We start from the raw sequence: 18,244 nt of genomic DNA on the forward strand, positions 1-18,244 counted from the left end.
GCAACTGTTTGCTCTTCTCTGCCACAAACTTCCAATTTTAGTATCATTCCTTTCTTTAGTGGCCTTTGCAGAATAAACAGCTGGGTTCACATGCTTTGGGAGTGACCCATGTGGGGTTAGCATGTGGTGTGAGTTTTCCCCACCCATGATTGGTAAATTACCCACTCCGGCTACCCACCCTCTGCAGTGGTGGTAAGGGGCTCTGGGATAGCTTAACATGTCATGTGACGGGCGTTACATTGATAAATCTGGGTGTTGCATTGTGACATCATGACAACCATCAAGACAGTCGCTAGGGCATCTGGAACTTCCAGTGACATTCTAATGCATGCTGCCGAACTCTATGGTTGCTGTCACATAGCGACGCCAGCAGCAGGCAGCACAACCCAACCCCGCTGGGACAAGAAGCTGCAGCAGCAGGAGTATGACGAAGGAACTATGGAGCAGGATGGGTAAAGAAACCACGCTGCTCTGCATGGCTCCGCACTCGTGTGTGTGTGTGCGTGTGTGTGTGTGTGCGCGCGCACACACACACACACATCATGGTTCCCCCTACCCCTGCCCACTCGGTAGTTCTGTTACAACCTTTACCTTCATTTTTTATAAAACTAAAGGTGGAAAAATGCAAAAAAAAGAAAGATTTTATTATTTTTAAATATTTGAAATGTTAACAAACGTCTTCTACAAATATACTAATAGCTGCTTGTTTTTAAAATGTTATTTACAGTACTCAGTGGAATATTTTAAGAAATGCAGGACTCCAAAGTTTCTGGCAAATGCTCAGGAATGCCGGGAGTTAAAGTCCAAAACATACAGATATCTTTCTTCCCACCACTGATTTAAATAATCTGTGGGCATCCCTTGATCTGGATAGGCACTTAGATGAGCATACAGGTCTCTGGTATGTGCAGGAGACCCCATTAAGTTAATCAATCAGAGAGAGAGAGAGAGAGAGAGAGAGAGATGATCTTTTAGTGCTAAAGAAAGTGCTTCAGTCATTGAAATGAATCAGGAAGCTGTTTCAGGCAAGGCAACTCTATGTATACATTTGAAGTGTTATACTTTAGCTAGTTTATTGCATTGCATGTTTTTAGGTCTTATGTGGATAAGACCGTGATTGTGATAAGAGGCACATTATTATTCCAGAGTTTCCCTGAAAAAGATTGGGAGTTTTATGAGAAATTCACATAGGTAAAATTGATGAGACACAGTCATCGTACGTGCACCATTTCAGTGTTTGCTCTACTAAACTTGTACTGAAATATGAAAATGCTTACTCTGTCAATAGAACAAAATGATCCTAAGCATGTATATTCAGAAGTAAGCCTCACAGTGGGACTTATTTTATGTATCTATGCATAGGATCGTATCCTGAGGGACAAGCCTAATTTATTTCGAGTTTGTGGGAAAAATGAATATTGGCACCAAAGTAATGCACACTTAAATCTACAGTCTGGAAGCCATCTGTATCCTAGTTGGCACAGGGTTAGCATCACAGCCAGATCTGATCTTCTGCAATTTCTTCCTAAGGCATGGGAAAAGCAGGATACTTTTGCAAACCAAAACCACAATTGGAATTACAACAGCTATCATAAATGTAGGGGGAGTGTACCATATGAACTGGCCTATGTCGATCCACTTATTCCATGCAAATACTAGTGCATGAATGGTGCACAGCAGCAGGGCTAAATATCCCATCTTGCTCTGGAAAGAAAGGAATATATGTCAGGTTAGCTTTTAAAATGATAAAGACATTAAAATAAACTGTAATGCATAATACTTCATAGCTAGCCATCTTTAGGGTTGCCAACTAACTAGAAAAAAAACAGCTTGGTCTGCTCTTGGGTGTTTAACAGCAGCTTGATGTGAACAAATCAGCAGGTGCCATTAAGTGCCATTATCTGCTGATTGCTCTGGATAAAAGGCATGCCTACAAGTCAATTGAAAAGTTGGCTACTGTAGCTACATTAAACTATCACGGGTTTAATTAAGTCTCTCAGGAATTGCTGAAGAAGGCTCTTTGTTGTTCTTTTGCATATTCAGTCTGATGCCAAACGATTAGTCAATTGTTATTAATAAATCAGGATATACAACTCTGAACATCTAACACGCAAGACATACGTCCACATAATACATGTGGAATGCCTGACACAGCGACTTTCAATTCAGTACAGTGATTTTATATTTTCTGACTTTAATGAACACAGATCCATGCCACACACACACACACACACACACACACACACACACACACACACACACACACACACACACATGATTTTATAGGCAAAGAGTATCTTCACTTGCTCTCCTTTTGTCTCCAGGACAAGTTGGGTGAAATTTCCACCTCTTTGTTGTGGCAGATTCGGTGCTGTTCTTTGCATTTCCCCCCAGTCAAACAAAAGGACAGCACAGGACTTACTTGTGCATGTCTCAGCTTGCTCTATCAACCGGAAGGTTAAGGTGTTAACTTACAACCAGATCTGCTTATGAAGAGGGCTCCAAATGCCCCTTGACCCCAAGGATAGACACTTTCATGCAAGCAGCAATCTTCAGGCCTAATCAATTTCAATGGTGCACTGGTGTGTGTGTATGTGCGTGTAGAGACGATGGACTTGACTATACCAGATGTTTGGAATTATCTTGTGCCTCAGCGATGGAAGTCCTCCAGTGTCTCAATACACAAGCCCTTTTTTAGCATTTAGATCTTTTCAACTGGCAATACCAGAGACCGAATCTCAAATCGGTAATATAGATGTGTCCTGCCACTAAGGTATAGACCCTCCCCAACAATAGATAGATAGATAAATAGATAGATAGATAGATAGTTTTATTCGTATGTACCTGAATATAATGAAATTCTCTCCAGGTCAGTGACTGGCTGATAGATGGAATTGATGTTACTGCCAATATAGCCAGCAAAGCAAGCCCCAGAATTCCTAGAGACACATAAATCTCCATTCTCCAGACATCGTGTTCAATCCAGGCATTTTCCTTTTTCTGCTTCACCTGTGGAGCAAGCACCACGCTTTAAAAAATGTTAGAATTACACTCTAAAGACACAAATGTACTTAACATTCAGTGCTGGTTGGCCACAATTTTTTTTGGCCTCAGATATAATCTCTTCTGCATAAGTGGGCAACGTGGAGTTAGCTCAAGGAAAACCGGACTGTATACAGGGGCAGCCCACAGGCTTTTCATGATCAGAAATGTATTTTTTTTTGTGTGGTTGCAGCTATCACAGGAATAGCCATGAGCCTATTTGTATTCATCCCAATTTGCCCGGAGCTTTCCCCATGCAAAAGTGTAGATGGAAGAAATTGCATGGCTAGGGGGAAACAAAAGCATCCAGTTTTCTTATGTGAACCAGCCCAGCCCATGTTTACACTGTCATTTAACAACAATGCTGAATAAAACAAGAAAAGTATGTAGCTTTGCTGTCATTTTCTCATCTGTGTCGACCACAAATTTGAGCACGGTCTCATTTCTGACCCTTAAGCAAGGCATTGTTTAAGTTGCATCAGCCAGAGCCAAAGGAAAGTTAATTAGATTGAGAAGAATTTACTTACTTCAGCAAAGTTTTGACCTCCAAGGAGGCTTGTTTCAATTCCTTTTTAACTTGATTTTCCCAGCAGGAACTGCCTTTATTCTCTGACAAACAGAATTCCATCTAAGGCTAAATGCAACCTTTGGCAGATGGTAACAACAGGTAATGCACTAAGAAACAGTATTTTAAAACAGCTAGTCAGCAGGCATTCTGGACAACTTTTGTCAACCTGCCAGGGCAGCCAAAGTGTTCAGATTTAATAAAGAAAAAAACCTGTAAAATAGATCTGTCCACATTAATAAGCTGCCATGATTTATTTGTTTATTACATTTATATCCCACCTTTTTTACCTCTTGCGAGGAATCTAAGGTAGTTTGCATGAACATTCTCTCCATTTTATTTTCACAACGGCGCTGGGATGTAGGTTGGGCTGAGAGTCAGTGATTGGCCCAAGGTCACCCAGTGAGCTTCATGGCTGAGTGGGGACTAGAACCTGGATCTCCTGAGTCCCAGGCAAACACTGTGCTGCCTCTCGTATTTTCAGCATTTACTGTTAAAACTAGAGGTATCATATAGCCATCAGGACTAACTGCCATTCCCCTTCTCCTCCATGGATATGTCCAACCCCCTTTTAAAGCCATCCAAATTGGTGGCCATCACTACATCTTGTGTTAGCAAATTCCATAGTTTTAACTATGTGCTGTGTGAAGTACTTCCTTTTATCTGTCCTGAATCTCCCACCAATGAGCTCCAAGAGATTATGAGAGAGGTAGAAAAAACTTTTGAGTTTTGTGAGCGAGGTATTGTGTTGTCAGTTGCTCTTTTGTATACAATCACCATTTCTGCAACTTCCACTCCAAGACTCAGCAACCAAAACCGCGCACAAGGGTCTAAATATGGGTACATCATTTTATATAGATTCAAAGGCATTATGGTAAGACAAAATGGTGTACCTGTTTATATGCCCAGTTCAAGAGTTTATATCGATAAGATCTCCTCATTGGATAGCACAAGCTGTAGCAAGCATGCATTGTGGCAAAGAAGAAGCTAAGAAGCCCAAACTGTTTTCGTGATAGCATCCATCGGTCCAACCACTGTGGAAAACGTCTATACTTGGTTCTATAACGCAACTGGAAACCTGCAGCCAATATTCCTGGTAAATAAACCAAGGCCAAAAGGGTAATTGAAACCACCGGTAAGACTTTGTTTATGACCAGGATTGGAATTTTATAAAATACATTTTCTTGAGCAGTTACAAGAGGATGGATGACGTCCCTTAGGAAAGTGTAGATAAAGGTTAACAAAGATAAGATCAGTGCTGTCTTCACTGGTAAACGCCACTTAGGGAAAAGGTCATGTTTGTAGTGATCACTGGGAGGAGATTCAAAGTCATCTGTATAGATTCTTTTATGAATATGGGGGAAAGCAGCTGCTCCGTAAGTGCCAGTCCTTTGCAAATCCATAATCTGAAAAGCAGAAGACACAATAGATAAACCTAAGAGGAATTTTAAAATCTGAACCAGTCTTGGTAGAACACTGTATTGTTTCCCTTTGTAGACCTGTTTATGAACATGCCATTTGAAACTGTTCAAGCATGAGATTTTGGATTGCAGGAATTTGGCTATACTAATAGGATTGTACTGAAGGAACTAAAGGTTACATTTCAGGTGCCCTATTCACTCATGATTTTAGGCACCAATAGTCATTTTGGGAAGCTCGCCATCTCCACAGATCATATTTCTTCTTTGTGAAGCCACGTAGCTTTCAAGAAATAAGAAAACAATGCAATTCAAATAGCGTGAGAATAGAATGGGATCTCTAGGTTTTATAACAGAACTGCAGCTCCATTTTCATCTCCGGGACAAGTATACGCCTTTTGTTTTGAAATCTGGAGGTGGACATATCTTCAAAGAGAAGAAATGGATTTCTATGTGTCTACGGGTAGGGCTTCTGTACCAGGAAGTATTTCAACAGGTGCCCCTTTTCTCATCGTACCATTGAAATGGTGAGGAACAAAACGAAGACAAACACGGTCTAATTCGCTCTTCTGCTTGTGAAGGAGATCAGATAGACTGCACTGGGTAGTGATGTGTATGGGTTAACTAGCTGGGATAGTTTTAGCATGACATTTTTAATGCATGTTATTTTAAGCCAAGAAGGGCACTAGCCTGCAGATTTATAACGACACACCTGGGGAAGGGAGGCGGAAGAGATGGAAAGGCCTTGGTGCCAGGAAGGAGTGCCCTTATCAGTCTCAAGGCCATAAACCACCATGGCTGGCAGGAAGGAGGATTTTGCAGCGGGGAAGGTGTGAAATCAGGCATCTGGGGTGTGCCAACGGGAGGAGGGAGCCAGGGATGGAATGGGGAGTTGGAGGGTATAAAGTAAAAAGCTTCCCCTCTTGTCTTTCGTCCCCCTCCTCATGGTGTGTGTGGAGGTGTTCATGGTGATGGCAGGGCCCTACTTGGGAGTAAGTAGTTCAGCTACAGTCATGTGAAAAAGAAAGTACACCCTCTTGGAATTGTATGATTTTACATATCAGGACATAATAACAATCATCTGTTCCTTAGCAGGTCCAAAAATTAGGTAAATACAACCTCAGATGAACAATGACATATTACATTGTGTCATGATTTATTTAACAGAAATAAAGCCAAAATGGAGAAGCCATGTGTAAAAAAGTAAGTACACCTTATGATTCAAAAGCATGTAGAACCACCTTTAGCAGCAATAACTTGAAGTAATCGTTTTCTGTATGACTTTATCAGTCTCTCACATCGTTGTGGAGGAATTTTGGCCCACTCTTCTTTACAACATTGCTTCAGTTCATTGAGGTTTCAGGGCATTTGTTTATGCACAGCTCTCTTAAGGTCCCGACATAGCATTTCAATCTGGTTGAGGTCTGGACTTTGACTAGGCCATTGCAACACCTTGATTCTTTTCTTTTTCAGCCATTCTGTTGTAGATTTGCTGGTGTGCCTGGGATCATTGTCCTGTTGCATGACCCAATTTTGGCCAAGCTTTAGCTGTCGGACAGATGGCCTCACATTTGACTCTAGAATACTTTGGTATACAGAGGAGTTCACGGTCGACTCAATGACTGCAAGGTTCCCAGGTCCTGTGGCTGCAAAACAAGCCCAAATCATCATCCCTCCACCACCATGCTTGACAGTTGGTATGAGGTGTTTGTGCTGATATGCTGTGTTTGGTTTTCGTCAAATGTGGCGCTGTGCATTATGGCCAAACTTCTCCACTTTGGTCTCATCTGCCCAAAGGACTTTGTTCCAGAAGTCTTGTGGTTTGTTCAGATGCAACTTTGCAAACGTAAGCCATGCTGCCACGTTCTTTTTAGACAGAAGAGGCTTTCTCCTGGCAACCCTTCCAAACAAACCATACTTGTTCAGTCTTTTTCTAATTGTACTGTCATGAACTTTAACATTTAACATGCTCACTGAGGCCTGTAGAGTCTGAGATGTAACTCTTGGGTTTTCTGCAATTTCTCTGAGCATTGCACAGTCTGACCTTGGGGTGATTTTGCTGGGACGTCCTCTCCTGGGAAGATTGGCAACAGTCTTGAATGTTTTCCACTTTTGAATCATCTTTCTCACTGTAGAATGATGGACTTTAGATTGTTTGGAAATGGCCTTTCCCAGATTGATGGGCAGCAGCAATTGCTTCTCTAAGATCATTGCTGATGTCTTTCCTCCTTGGCATTGTGTTAACACACACCTGAATGCTCCAGACCAGCAAACTGAACCAGCAAACTGAAAAAAACTTTGGCTTTTATAGAGGTGGTCATACTTGCTGATGATCTATTAATCACGGGCATTTGATTAGCAGCACCTGTCTGCTACTTAGCATCTCTGGAAGCAGTAAGGTTGTACTTACTAAATAAGTACAACCTAAATAAGTACAACCTAGCTAAATCTTGTCGATTTTTCCTGTATAATATTGCCAGGATTCGATCATTTTTGTCTGTCTCTTCTGCCAAGACTCTTGTTCATGCACTGGTTATTTCACGGTTGGACTACTGCAACCTTCTTCTCTCTGGCCTTCCTTCTTCTCACATCAGTCCGTTGGTTTCTGTTCACCACTCTGCCGCAAAGATCATCTTCTTAGCTCGCCGCTCCGACCATGTTACTCCGCTTCTGAAATCTCTTCATTGGCTTCCAATTCACTTCAGAATCCAATATAAACTTCTCCTGTTAACCTTCAAAGCTTTTCACGGTCTAGCTCCTTCCTATCTCTCCTCTCTCATCTCACACTATTGCCCCGCTCGTGCTCTTCGCTCCTCTGATGCCATGTTTCTCGCCTGCCCAAGGGCCTCTACTTCCCTTGCTCGGCTTCGTCCATTTTCGTCTGCTGCCCCTTACGCCTGGAACGCTCTTCCAGAACATTTGAGAACTACAAGTTCAACCACAGCTTTTAAAGCTCAACTAAAAACTTTTCTTTTTCCTAAAGCTTTTAAAACTTGATGTTGTGCAGACTTCTACTGTTACTTTCTACTGTTAGTTTTTCCCTACCCTGTGCCTGCTTACCCTACCCTGTACCTGTTTGCATTCACTTCCCCTCCTTATTGTTTTACTATGATTTTATTAGATTGTAAGCCTATGCGGCAGGGTCTTGCTATTTACTGTTTTACTCTGTACAGCACCATGTACATTGATGGTGCTAAATAAATAAATAAATAAATAATAATAATAATAATAATAATAATAATAATAATAATGTACTTACTTTTTCACACATGGCTTCTCCATTTTGGCTTTATTTCTGTTAAATAAATCATGACACGGTGTAATATGTCATGTGTTGTTGTTCATCTGAGGTTGTATTTACCTAATTTTTAGACCTGCTAAGGAACAGATGATTGTTATTATGTCCTGATATGTAAAATCATACAATTCCAAGAGGGTGTACTTTTTTTTTCACACGACTGCAGGTTTTATTATTTTTAAGGTTACTGGGTTTTTATGCTATGCATGCCTGTATGGGTGTTTTACTTGTAGTTCTTCCTAAATTATTTCTACCTCACTGATGCATGCTGCTAGTTTCTTGCAACTTGGGTCAGAGCTAAATCGAGAGATATTGGACCAGCTTTTGGGTATCCTTCCCTAGAGATTCCGAGTGCCAAGGAGCCTCTGGGAAGGTGGCGGCGTTGAAGGGGCAGGCTGTGAGCTCCGTTTGGGATACCTTTACACTGCTCAATGATTAAAAGAGTTCTTTCTCCTACAATTCCCATCAGCCTTAGCCAGCACAGCCAATAGTGAAGGCGGATGGGAGCTGTAGGCCAAAACAAGCGGATGGCCCCCAAGTTGAACATAGAATCATAGGAAGGGGCCTATAAGGCCATCGAGTCCAACCCCCTGCTCAAGGCAAGAATCCACCTTAAAGCATCCCCGACAGATGGCTGCCCAGCTGCCTTTTGAATGCCTCTAGTGTGGGAGAGCCCACAACCTCCCTAAGTACCTGGTTCAATTGTTGTACTGCTCAAACAGTCAGGAAGTTTTTCCTGATGTCCAGTTGGAATCTGGCTTCCTGTAACTTGAGCCCATTATTCCTTGTCCTGCACTCTGGGAGGATCGAGAAGAGATCCTTACAAGCTGCTCTTGAATTAACTTCTAATTTCAATGAGTAGTTATTGTACCTTGGTAGGATCTTGTCACTTCTTTTTTTTTTTTAATCCCAGGAGATGTGTTTGTGCAAACAATAATACTTCTGTTATATATTTATAATACAGCACTTTTCACAAGGGTCTGACGCACATTCCCATACATTTTATCAGGGGCTTTATTGGCAGTGAGAGAGTGTGGATAAGGAACCCACTGGGTTAAAATCGGTTTGAACTTGAAAAGCCAGAAAACATGAGTGTGTAAGATGGATTAAGCAGGGGAGTTGGGCCTTATGTCCCATGAAGTAAGGCAGGGGTGGTCAGACTTTAGGCTTGACAGGTCTACTTTAATTTGATTCACCAACCAGAACCAGGTGCAAAAAACATGCACTTAACATTAAAACAGACAAACAAACAAACACTGTACTTCTGAGCACATTCTGAGCCCATGCCTAAGAATGTTTTCAACACCAGAACTAAGGGCAGGATATACACCAAGCAGGATATTCCACTATGAAAGTGGTATGTAAGCGGTATATAAAAGGCAGGAGCCACACTACTGCTTTATATTTATTTATTTATTACATTTTTATACCGCCCAATAGCTGAAGCTCTCTGGGCGGTTCACAAAATAGCGGTATTGAAGTGCACTGACAACAGTTGGGGCCCACTGACACATGCCTTATACCACTTTCATACCACTTTCGTAATGTTATATCCTGCTTGGTGTAGATGTGTCATGGGCCCCAACAGTTGTCAGTGCACTTCAGTACCACTATGAAGCAGTAGTGTGTCTCCTACCTTTTATATACTACTTTCACTGTGGATTATCCTGCTTGGTGTAGATGAGCCCTAAACTGAGCTCACAGGGCTTTCACGCACAAGTCCACTCCTGGTTACCACAAGCTCTTGCCATTTCAGAAGCCTAATTTAGGTTGTAAAATGAGGTTGTTGCTACTATTATTAAAAAATTGGGAGTCAAAAATCCTTGCGCATCTACTGAGGTGCACCCAGAGATTTGGAAGTAGATTCTAATCTATCTCCTGCCCTGAGGTAACAAAGCATTAAAACATTTTCCTTACACCATCAAATAAAATTCCCAACCAAGGACAGCAAAACATGTGTAACCCAAAATAAATAATATATATGAAGATGAAAGTCACCAAATGCTTGTCATTCTCCCAAGTTCTTTCAGGATCTATTTTCTGATCTTCATCCTGATCCATGTTTTTGACCAAGGATAGTTCTTGCTCTCTATGGCACAAGACTTTCTGCAAAATAATTTGAGAAGGCATTTCATTTCTTTGTATTTCACTAGATATATGACTGGTACTTTAGAAATCAAAGGCAATGTTTGGTTTGGTAGGTCATTTTACATGGAGAACAGAAGAGCAAATTCTTGTTACAGTGGTAGCCAAGCTGAAAGTCCTAGAAATTCCTATTATGGACTCAGAAAGCCTAAGAGTCATAAAACCTGTGGAAATGGAAATATTTTCTTTTGTTCCTGAGCCTTCATTCTGTACCACCATTGAATTTTCAAACAAACGCGAGAGTTTAAAGTGTACCCTTTTAATACGTGAAGTGTGAGATGATCCTGATTCCAACAAAGAACTTTGTGTCATTATCAACAGTAATCATACAAAGGCCAAAGTAGCTGTACTGACGGTAAGAAAAGCAACAACTCCAAAATCTGTATTAGGGTGATACCTTTATTAGACCAACTTAAATCCCAAAAAAGCTCTTGAAAGCTTGCACACTATTTACTTTACTTTGGCCTAATAAAGGTAGTACCCTCATATGGATTTTGGAACAATCAGAAATATGCTTTGTCTCCAGCCAGTGAGCCAGGAGGCAGTGGCATCTATTGCTTCTCCTTCTTGCCCCCACCATTGTCTGGGCCACAGCAAAGAAGAGGAGGAGCTTCAGTTTGCCAGTGGGCCCTGCTGGGGTGCGGGCCCTTGGTAGGTCCCCAACCATGCCTATTCTTGATCCCAACCTTGCCTCCAGACCCCTCTCTAAATACCAAAGTTGAGATTCCAGGCATTGTAGGGATTTTAAGATACCCTCAATTCATTCCTTTATTGTTCTGCTTGGGTTTAATTTTCTATATGACTCGCGTATGGCAAGGCTAAACAAAGGGGTTTCAGCTGCTAGAATCCTCTTATTTTTCAAAAAAACCCCACCCCAAAACACTAGCAACAAGAAGGGGTGAAAACAAAAGAAAATATTTCTCCTATTGTAGCTGAAGGGAGTTGATTTCACTGAGGTGAAAGGAGAAACAAAGAAACGAAACAGGATCTTTGCTGGAAGGTACCTACAAGTCTCGGACCATCCTCTGCACATGGGTACGATAAGAAAAAAAAAAGAATAATGTGTATCACAGATTAAAAATACAAGTTGAAGAAGCACCATGCCAGAGACCCCTATTCAACAGGGACTGTGTCATAAAGCAAATCCAGACTGCTTAAACAAACAATGACTTCAGGGTGGTGTCCAGACATTTTGCTGTAATGTTTTGCATCACTCTGTGCAGATGTATAAAGGCAAAAACATGTTACTATGAATAAAGTCAGTTTTAAAAATTTCTTTAAAAAAACAAACAAACTCTTCCCACTGTAGAAGTGGGAAGAGTTTGCAGTGCAGTTAAACTACAATTACTTGGTGACGGTTGTGTCACATAGCCTCAGGGCCCTTGGTTCTCTAGACAGAGAAGCTAGAAGCAAACATATTACATCTATTGGTCCAATTCCTCTTCAGTATTTATTTTGGCATCAACAATATACTAGGTGTTACACAGAGAATAACACGCTCAATGTGGTACGTCTTAGGTGACTGACAATGCTATCCTATGCATGTCTACTCAGAAGGAATGTGATCAATGGGGTTTCTCCCAGGTAAGTGGGTATAGGATTGCAGCTACAGGTAAAACAATGTAATGACAATTGAGAATACGAGTTGAGTATGCGGTGTTGTTGAATTGTAATGTCGTAACCTGTGAACCCTGCACTATGGTTTAACTGAGGGTTGTTAACCATGAACAACCTAGGGCCTTGCTAGACCTGCCGGCTTACGCCGGCAGGGAGGCGGGGCCGAGGCGCGCTGAAGTTAGCGCGCCTCGCCCAGGCTACCACACACACGACGCACAGGGACGTCGCGTCCCTGCGGCGTCCGCCATTTTTTTTAAAATTTTAAAGGGGCCGGGCGTGGCCCGAAGACTCCGGGTGCGGCCCGGAGAGGTAAGTGTGTTTTTTTTGGGTTTTTTTTACCGGGGGAGGGTGAAGGCTGGGAGGGTGGGTGCCAGGGTGGGTGGCACAGGGGGAGGGCGGGTGCGATCGCGGCGCGCGCTGCCCTAGCCCGGCCAATGCCTGGCATGGGGCGGCAATGCCGCCCCATGCCAGGCATTGCCCGGGTGGCGCGCGGCGCGATCGCACCCGCCCTCCCCTCGTGCCACCCACCCTGGCACCCACCCTCCCAGCCTTCGGCTCCCCCGCCGATGGGCACAGCGCTCCTATGAGCGCTGTGCAGGTCCGCGGCTTTTTGTGGCTCCTTGCGAGTAAGCGAGGAACCGCAAAAAGCTGCGGAAGTCCCTAGACATTCCCCAGCCTGAGGCCGGAGCTGGGGAAAAGGCGCGCCATAAGCGAATTCGCTTATGGCGCGTTGGAGGAGGCCTCAGCGCGGCCGGTCTCCGGATTCCCCTGTGAGTCATCTGGATGCACAGCAGGGAAGCCGGGACAGAAGGCGCGCTAAGGCCTCGTCTAGGAAGGCCCCTAGAGTTCACAACCCAACAACAAACCATGGATTCTCTTCCTGTGTTGTTCATGGTTAACAATAAGGTGACCATATGAAAAGGACAGGGCTCCTGTATCTTTAACAGTTGTAGAGAAAAGGGATTTTCAGCAGGTGTCATTTGTATGCATACAGCATCTGGTGAAATTCCCTCTTCATCGCAATAGTTAAAGCTGCAGGTGCCCTCCTCTCTTTTGTATCTGGTCAGGAGGGCAGGACTCCTGCAGCTTTAACTGTTACGATGAAGACCAAATTTCACCAGATGCTGTATGCATACAAATGACACTTGCTGAAATTCCCTTTTCTATACAACTTTAAAGATACAGGAGCCCTGACCTCCTTTTCATATGGTCACCCTAGTTAACAATCCATAGTCAAACCATAGTGCAGGGTTTGCACATAGTGACAACCCACAGTTCAACAACCCACAGTTCAATGACAACCAATACTCAACCCATGCTCTGGGTTAATGTTATGTGTAAGCCAGGCCAAAAATTACTTTCATTCGGATACTAACGACTCAGTTCAGACAGCTAAGCCATAGTGGTTAAGCATTTTGAGCTAAACATTATGGCTTAGCATGTCATATGAACAATGACTTAGCATGTTGTGTGAATCATTAGGTAGCCACCAATCATTAGCATGTTGGTGGCTACCTAATCACTGTTTAAACATGCTCATTAATCATTTGCTGCAAAAAGGTTAGCGACCTAGCCATGGCTTAGCATGTTGTCTGAACAGGCCCAATGTCACAGCTTGAATAACACTCCTAAGTCTACAGACCTAACCAAAGGAAGGAGCAAGCACCATCCTATGCATGCGTATTTGAACATTTGTCTCACTCAAATCTTCAGAGTAAACATTCATAGGACTGAGCACTTAGCATACCTAGTGGCTAGAAACAGGCTTGAGAATTTGTAGAGGATGTGAAATTCACTATTTTGGGCTTTAATTGAATAAAGCCAAGCCTAGAATTGTCAAATTCTTCCAGGAAGGGAGTGTTCTTAATGGTCCAGTGAAAATGGGATACCCCAGAGCTATCTGTAGAAATAAATTCAAGCCATATGACCAGTTCTGTCATATGACCCATTCAGTAAAACATTAGCAATGGCTCCAAACTGGAGTTTCCCTTGCAGGTTGCAACTGTCCTGAATTAGGGTCTAACTAAACTTGACATAGGGGAATCAATGATCGAATCGCCCAATATCTTTTTCATTGATTAACAGCTGGGGAACGATTTAGATTGGAGCCATGGCACAGGGGCTCCCCCCCACCTCCTTTTCTTCTTCTCTGCTACTCCCTTTTCTCTTTCTGCAGATGCAGCAAAAAGCACTGCTCCAGGCAGTCACTGAGGTCTGTCTAGAGATAAGCCTGGCTTTGCTCCTGTGCCAATACAAATGGCATAAAACAAGGAATGTATAATGCCAGATAGTAATAGGGAAAAAATGTTCAGAAAAAAAGGTGAAGGAGGGGGAACCAAGACAGTCCAATGAGGACGGAGCATGTTCTGCGGCTAGATATCTTGATGAGCTGTTGGGGGTGCAGGTGATGAAAAAACCGGGTGGTGGTGGAATAGAGTCCTGGAAAGGTGTATGGCTGGTGGGCACCCTGGCAGAAGCACCTCACACTGCAACATTTGGTTGCAGCAGGTCCCAAGTGCAAGAGAGATTTCTGATTTTACGCCTCTTAGAACATCAGGTTTTGTCCTCATGGTTCCAGAAAAAAAATCACCTCATCTCCTAACTTTCCAAACACAATTCATTCATTTCTTGTGTGAACTGTGCGAACAGAATGCTGGACACATTGGAGTCTTGGGCAGATCCCGCAGGGCTCTTCTTCTGTTTCTCACAAGAGCTTTTGGCAAATTCTACAGAGAGGGCTCAGATTCAAAGCCTGCAAAGCTTAACCAAACAAGACTCCAGTCTGTAAGAAACACGTTGATCGTCCACATGTACCGACCCACCCACCGGCCTGTTGCACATTTTGTACCTTATGACGTGGGCCAGACCGTCACGGGTTCTTGCTCCATCACCCCCTTGTCGCTGACGGTATTTATTTATTTATTCATTCTCTAAAAACATGCCCTATTTACATTGCAGGGGAGGAAAACAGCACGGAAAAGGCAGGCCATTGATCCGGCTGGAGTACGTGAGAACGCGCAGTGTCCTGAGGCTGCGAAGGCGGCACGTAAAGCGGCAGTGCTGGGCCGGGGGTTGAGGGGAAGTTCCCAGCCTCTTCCCGGGAGCCCATCCGCGGCTCGACAGCAAATATTTGGTTAGCGGCGGCCGGCCACGGGGTCCTCCCAGCCGGGCTGCGGGAACGCGCCGCTCCCTTCCGCACGCCGGTCCGGAGAAGCGAGGATCTGTTCCGAAAGACTTAAGGCTACTTACAACGTTCCCCCGTCGACGGGCCGGCAGCGGAGGGCGAAGCGATCCCCGGGGAGGCGCGCTGCTCTAGCTGGACCGGCGTCTCGTCCCAGCCTCGCGGGTCTGCCCGTTCGGCATGGAGCAGCGCGGCCACCCCGCCCCTTTTCCCGCCCCGCCTTCGGCATCCATCCCTTCCCCGGTTCCGCCTTTCTTCTGCCCGCGGGGAGCCGTGAGTTGTCGCCTGCTCAGCCGACGCTGGGTTTGGGTTCTTTTGGGGAACGGACAGCCGGCTCTCGGGTTGGTCTCAGTCTTGTATACACTAGCAGGCTTCTTCCCCACACTGGCACCCTCCAGATCAGTTGGACTACAATTCCCAGCTGGCTGGGGGATGATGGGAATTGTGGTGAACCGCCCAGAGAGCTTCGGCTATGGGGCGGTATATAAATTTAATTAACAAAAAATAATAATAGTCCAACCCATTTGGAGGGCGCCGGCTTGGGAAAGGCTCCTGGACACATGGGGCGGGGGTTGCGTAAAAATGCCACGGACTGTTCTGCCTCCTGCATTTTGCAGCTCAGAAAGTAGCATCCAATGTTAGTCCTTAGAGTAGACCCATTGAGATGAATGGGATTAGACTAAATCCCATTCATTTCAGTGGGTCTCCTCTAAGAAGGACTAACATTGGATACTACTTAAAAGTTTGCAAAATAAAAATAAAAATCTGCCTCTGTAGTCCTGTGTGCACACGTGCGTGATTTCTCCCTCTCACACAACTAGTGGTGCAGCTAGGGTTGGACCTTGGCCTTGTTGGGGAAGGGCACAGTCCAGCCCCCAACCCGTCCATTATATTGGTAGTTATTCTGGCGTTGTGATTTAAGTGAGTTTAAAATGCAGTATACAGCTGTGTCATTCCACTAGTGCAAATGATGTTGCGATCAGGTTCTGAACTATGTGCAAGAGGAGAATCCAGCTACATTTATGTTTGCACAAGCATGGTTCTGCAAGCTGTTGTGCAATTGAAAAAATTGTGTGTAGATCAGCACGCCCCTTGAAAGCTTGTGCCACTGTGTGTGCCACAAAATCTTTGTTTTTAATGCACGGAAGTGTATCCTGCAATAAATCCATTTGACTTGAAGGGTCACAGGATTATTGCGAGGAGGGGGGTTGCCCCCACCCATGTTTCAGATCTCTGATCTATTTATTTATTACATTTATATCCTGCCTTTTTTCCTGCAAGGAACCCAAGGCAGCATACATAATCCTCCTCTCCATGTTATCCTCACAACAACGACCCTGCGAGGTAGGTTGGGCTGAGAGTCTGTGACTGGCCCAAAGTCACCCAGTGGGTTTCCAATGCCGAGTGGGAACTAGAACCCGGATCTCCCGACTCCCAGTCTAACACCTTAGCCACTATACCACACTGGCTCTCTACTTGCTGTGTGACTGTTCTTACAAACAATGTGCATGCTTACATCCGAGTAAGTCTTACCAAATTAAGTGGATATCTCAGTAAATATGCACCCGATTCAGCTGCAGGTATGTATGTCAAAGGAGCATTTATTTATTACTTCAAAAGGTGTGTCCACCAACTGGTGCCAATTGTGTTCCGGGTCGTGGGGGGCTGTGTTGCTGTCCTATCGTGTCATGTCGACGACCTCCAAGGTGGTGCTAGGAGTCTCCATCCTGATCTCGGGTGGAATTGTCATTGGTGTCCACATTCAGCAGAAGCATCTGAGAGAGAGGCTACATGAAGGAGTGGTCAGAGACTTTGAGAGACAGAATTGTAAACAAGAAAATCTTCGTCTTTTGGAGCAACAGACTGCCTTGACCAAACAACCTGAAATGGAAAGAAGCAAAATGCTAATGACAAGAGAATCCCAACAGTGAAGAAGAAGAATTCGCATCTTCATTTTCACTTCAATAATTTGATTGGTTTCATATTTATTGAGACAGCCTTTATATTGCATGTGCTTTAAATGTTGGAAGAGACAGCTTCTTACATAGTAAAAGTAACTCTGATCAAGACACAATCGATAATGTGTACATGAGTGAGATGATGAACAGACATGATGATGAAGCTACAAGGACATCCCCTTCAGAAGGGCTGGAAGAAGTGGAAGTGGAAGGAGAGACACTTCTCATAGTAGAATCTGAAGATCAGGCATCAGTAGATTTGAGTCATGATCAAAGTGGGGACTCTGAATAGTGATGAAGGAGACCCATTGTGGACAGAGGAGATGTCTTATTTCTGTGGAAGATGCCAGAAATGGATTCCAGCAAGTAGGATTCCCTAATTCTTAATATTTTAACCATTCTCCTTTGTGAATTTGAACTGTGTGCATGTGTATGTATCTATATCAGGGGTGGGGGTGGTCTGGGGACCATTTTTGGCCCCAGACAAACTCCATGGGCTGCACACACCCCTTTATACTGTTGTTTATTTATACTTTGAATTGTCTTAATTTTGTAAACCACCCAGAGAGCTTTGGCTATTGGGCAGTATAGAAATGCAATAAATAAATAAATAAATAAATAAAATAGTGGCTCAGGAAGGCAGATGTAGAATTGTGGATCAAAGTATGCCCTCTGTACCTAATCTGTTCAGACCAGGATTTTCCAGTACCAAAGGTGGAACTAGAAGACACATCCTTTCACACACAAGTCAGCTTCTGTTTCCCCCCAAGCTTTCTTCATTTCAGAAGCCAAATTTAGGAAGGGGAGAAAAGCAACTTTTTGTTCTTGTTGCTCTTGTTAAACCATTGGGAATTGAAAATGTGCTAATCTACTGCAAATCACCTAGAGACCTACCAGTGGTTCCCAATCTACCCTCTGCTCACCTCTGAGCTATGCTACCCAAAGTTCCTAGGAGGAAAGTGAGTGGGGATAAAAATGTACTTACGTACAGTAGACTGGGCAATCCTTGCCTTGTACTAT

The 18,244-nt window shown here is 43.7% G+C and overlaps 2 protein-coding genes across 3 annotated transcripts; one reads left to right on the plus strand and one right to left on the minus strand.

Annotated features, from left to right (window-relative positions):
• Nucleotides 1-684: 684 nt before the first annotated feature.
• Nucleotides 685-15,420, minus strand: STEAP1 (STEAP family member 1). Of its 2 annotated transcripts, none has more exons than XM_063147537.1 (5): nucleotides 15,335-15,420; nucleotides 10,322-10,429; nucleotides 4,501-5,013; nucleotides 2,845-3,009; nucleotides 685-1,704 (listed from the first exon to the last, which is right to left on the minus strand). In XM_063147537.1, exons 2-5 carry the CDS (start codon nucleotides 10,382-10,384, stop codon nucleotides 1,447-1,449), a joined length of 999 nt encoding a protein of 332 aa, XP_063003607.1. In that variant the 5' UTR covers nucleotides 10,385-10,429; nucleotides 15,335-15,420; the 3' UTR covers nucleotides 685-1,446. The 2 variants fall into 2 exon arrangements, with proteins under 2 accessions (XP_063003607.1, XP_063003612.1); XM_063147542.1 differs by lacking the exon at nucleotides 15,335-15,420 and adding an exon at nucleotides 14,934-15,005.
• A 1,509-nt stretch (nucleotides 15,421-16,929) lies between these two features.
• Nucleotides 16,930-17,542, plus strand: LOC134413365 (protein PET117 homolog, mitochondrial-like). Its single transcript, XM_063147552.1, has one exon. It carries the CDS (start codon nucleotides 16,955-16,957, stop codon nucleotides 17,195-17,197), a length of 243 nt encoding a protein of 80 aa, XP_063003622.1. The 5' UTR covers nucleotides 16,930-16,954; the 3' UTR covers nucleotides 17,198-17,542.
• The last annotated feature ends 702 nt before the right edge of the window (nucleotides 17,543-18,244 follow it).

Source organism: Elgaria multicarinata, chromosome 1 (assembly GCF_023053635.1).
Source record: "Elgaria multicarinata webbii isolate HBS135686 ecotype San Diego chromosome 1, rElgMul1.1.pri, whole genome shotgun sequence".
Classification (NCBI taxonomy): Eukaryota; Metazoa; Chordata; class Lepidosauria; order Squamata; family Anguidae; genus Elgaria; species Elgaria multicarinata.

Bases quoted from the DNA above. Each gene is read 5' to 3' on its own strand.
- STEAP1 (XM_063147537.1), bottom strand. From the start codon at position 10,384: ATGGATCAGGATGAAGATCAGAAAATAGATCCTGAAAGAACTTGGGAG. The intron at 3,010-4,500 runs GTACACCATTTT...CTTGCTCCACAG, and splicing joins TGAACTGGGCATATAAACAG to GTGAAGCAGAAAAAGGAAAA. The intron at 1,705-2,844 runs GTACATACGAAT...CTTTCTTTCCAG, and splicing joins GAGAATTTCATTATATTCAG to AGCAAGATGGGATATTTAGC.
- LOC134413365 (XM_063147552.1), top strand. From the start codon at position 16,955: ATGTCGACGACCTCCAAGGTGGTGCTAGGAGTCTCCATCCTGATCTCG.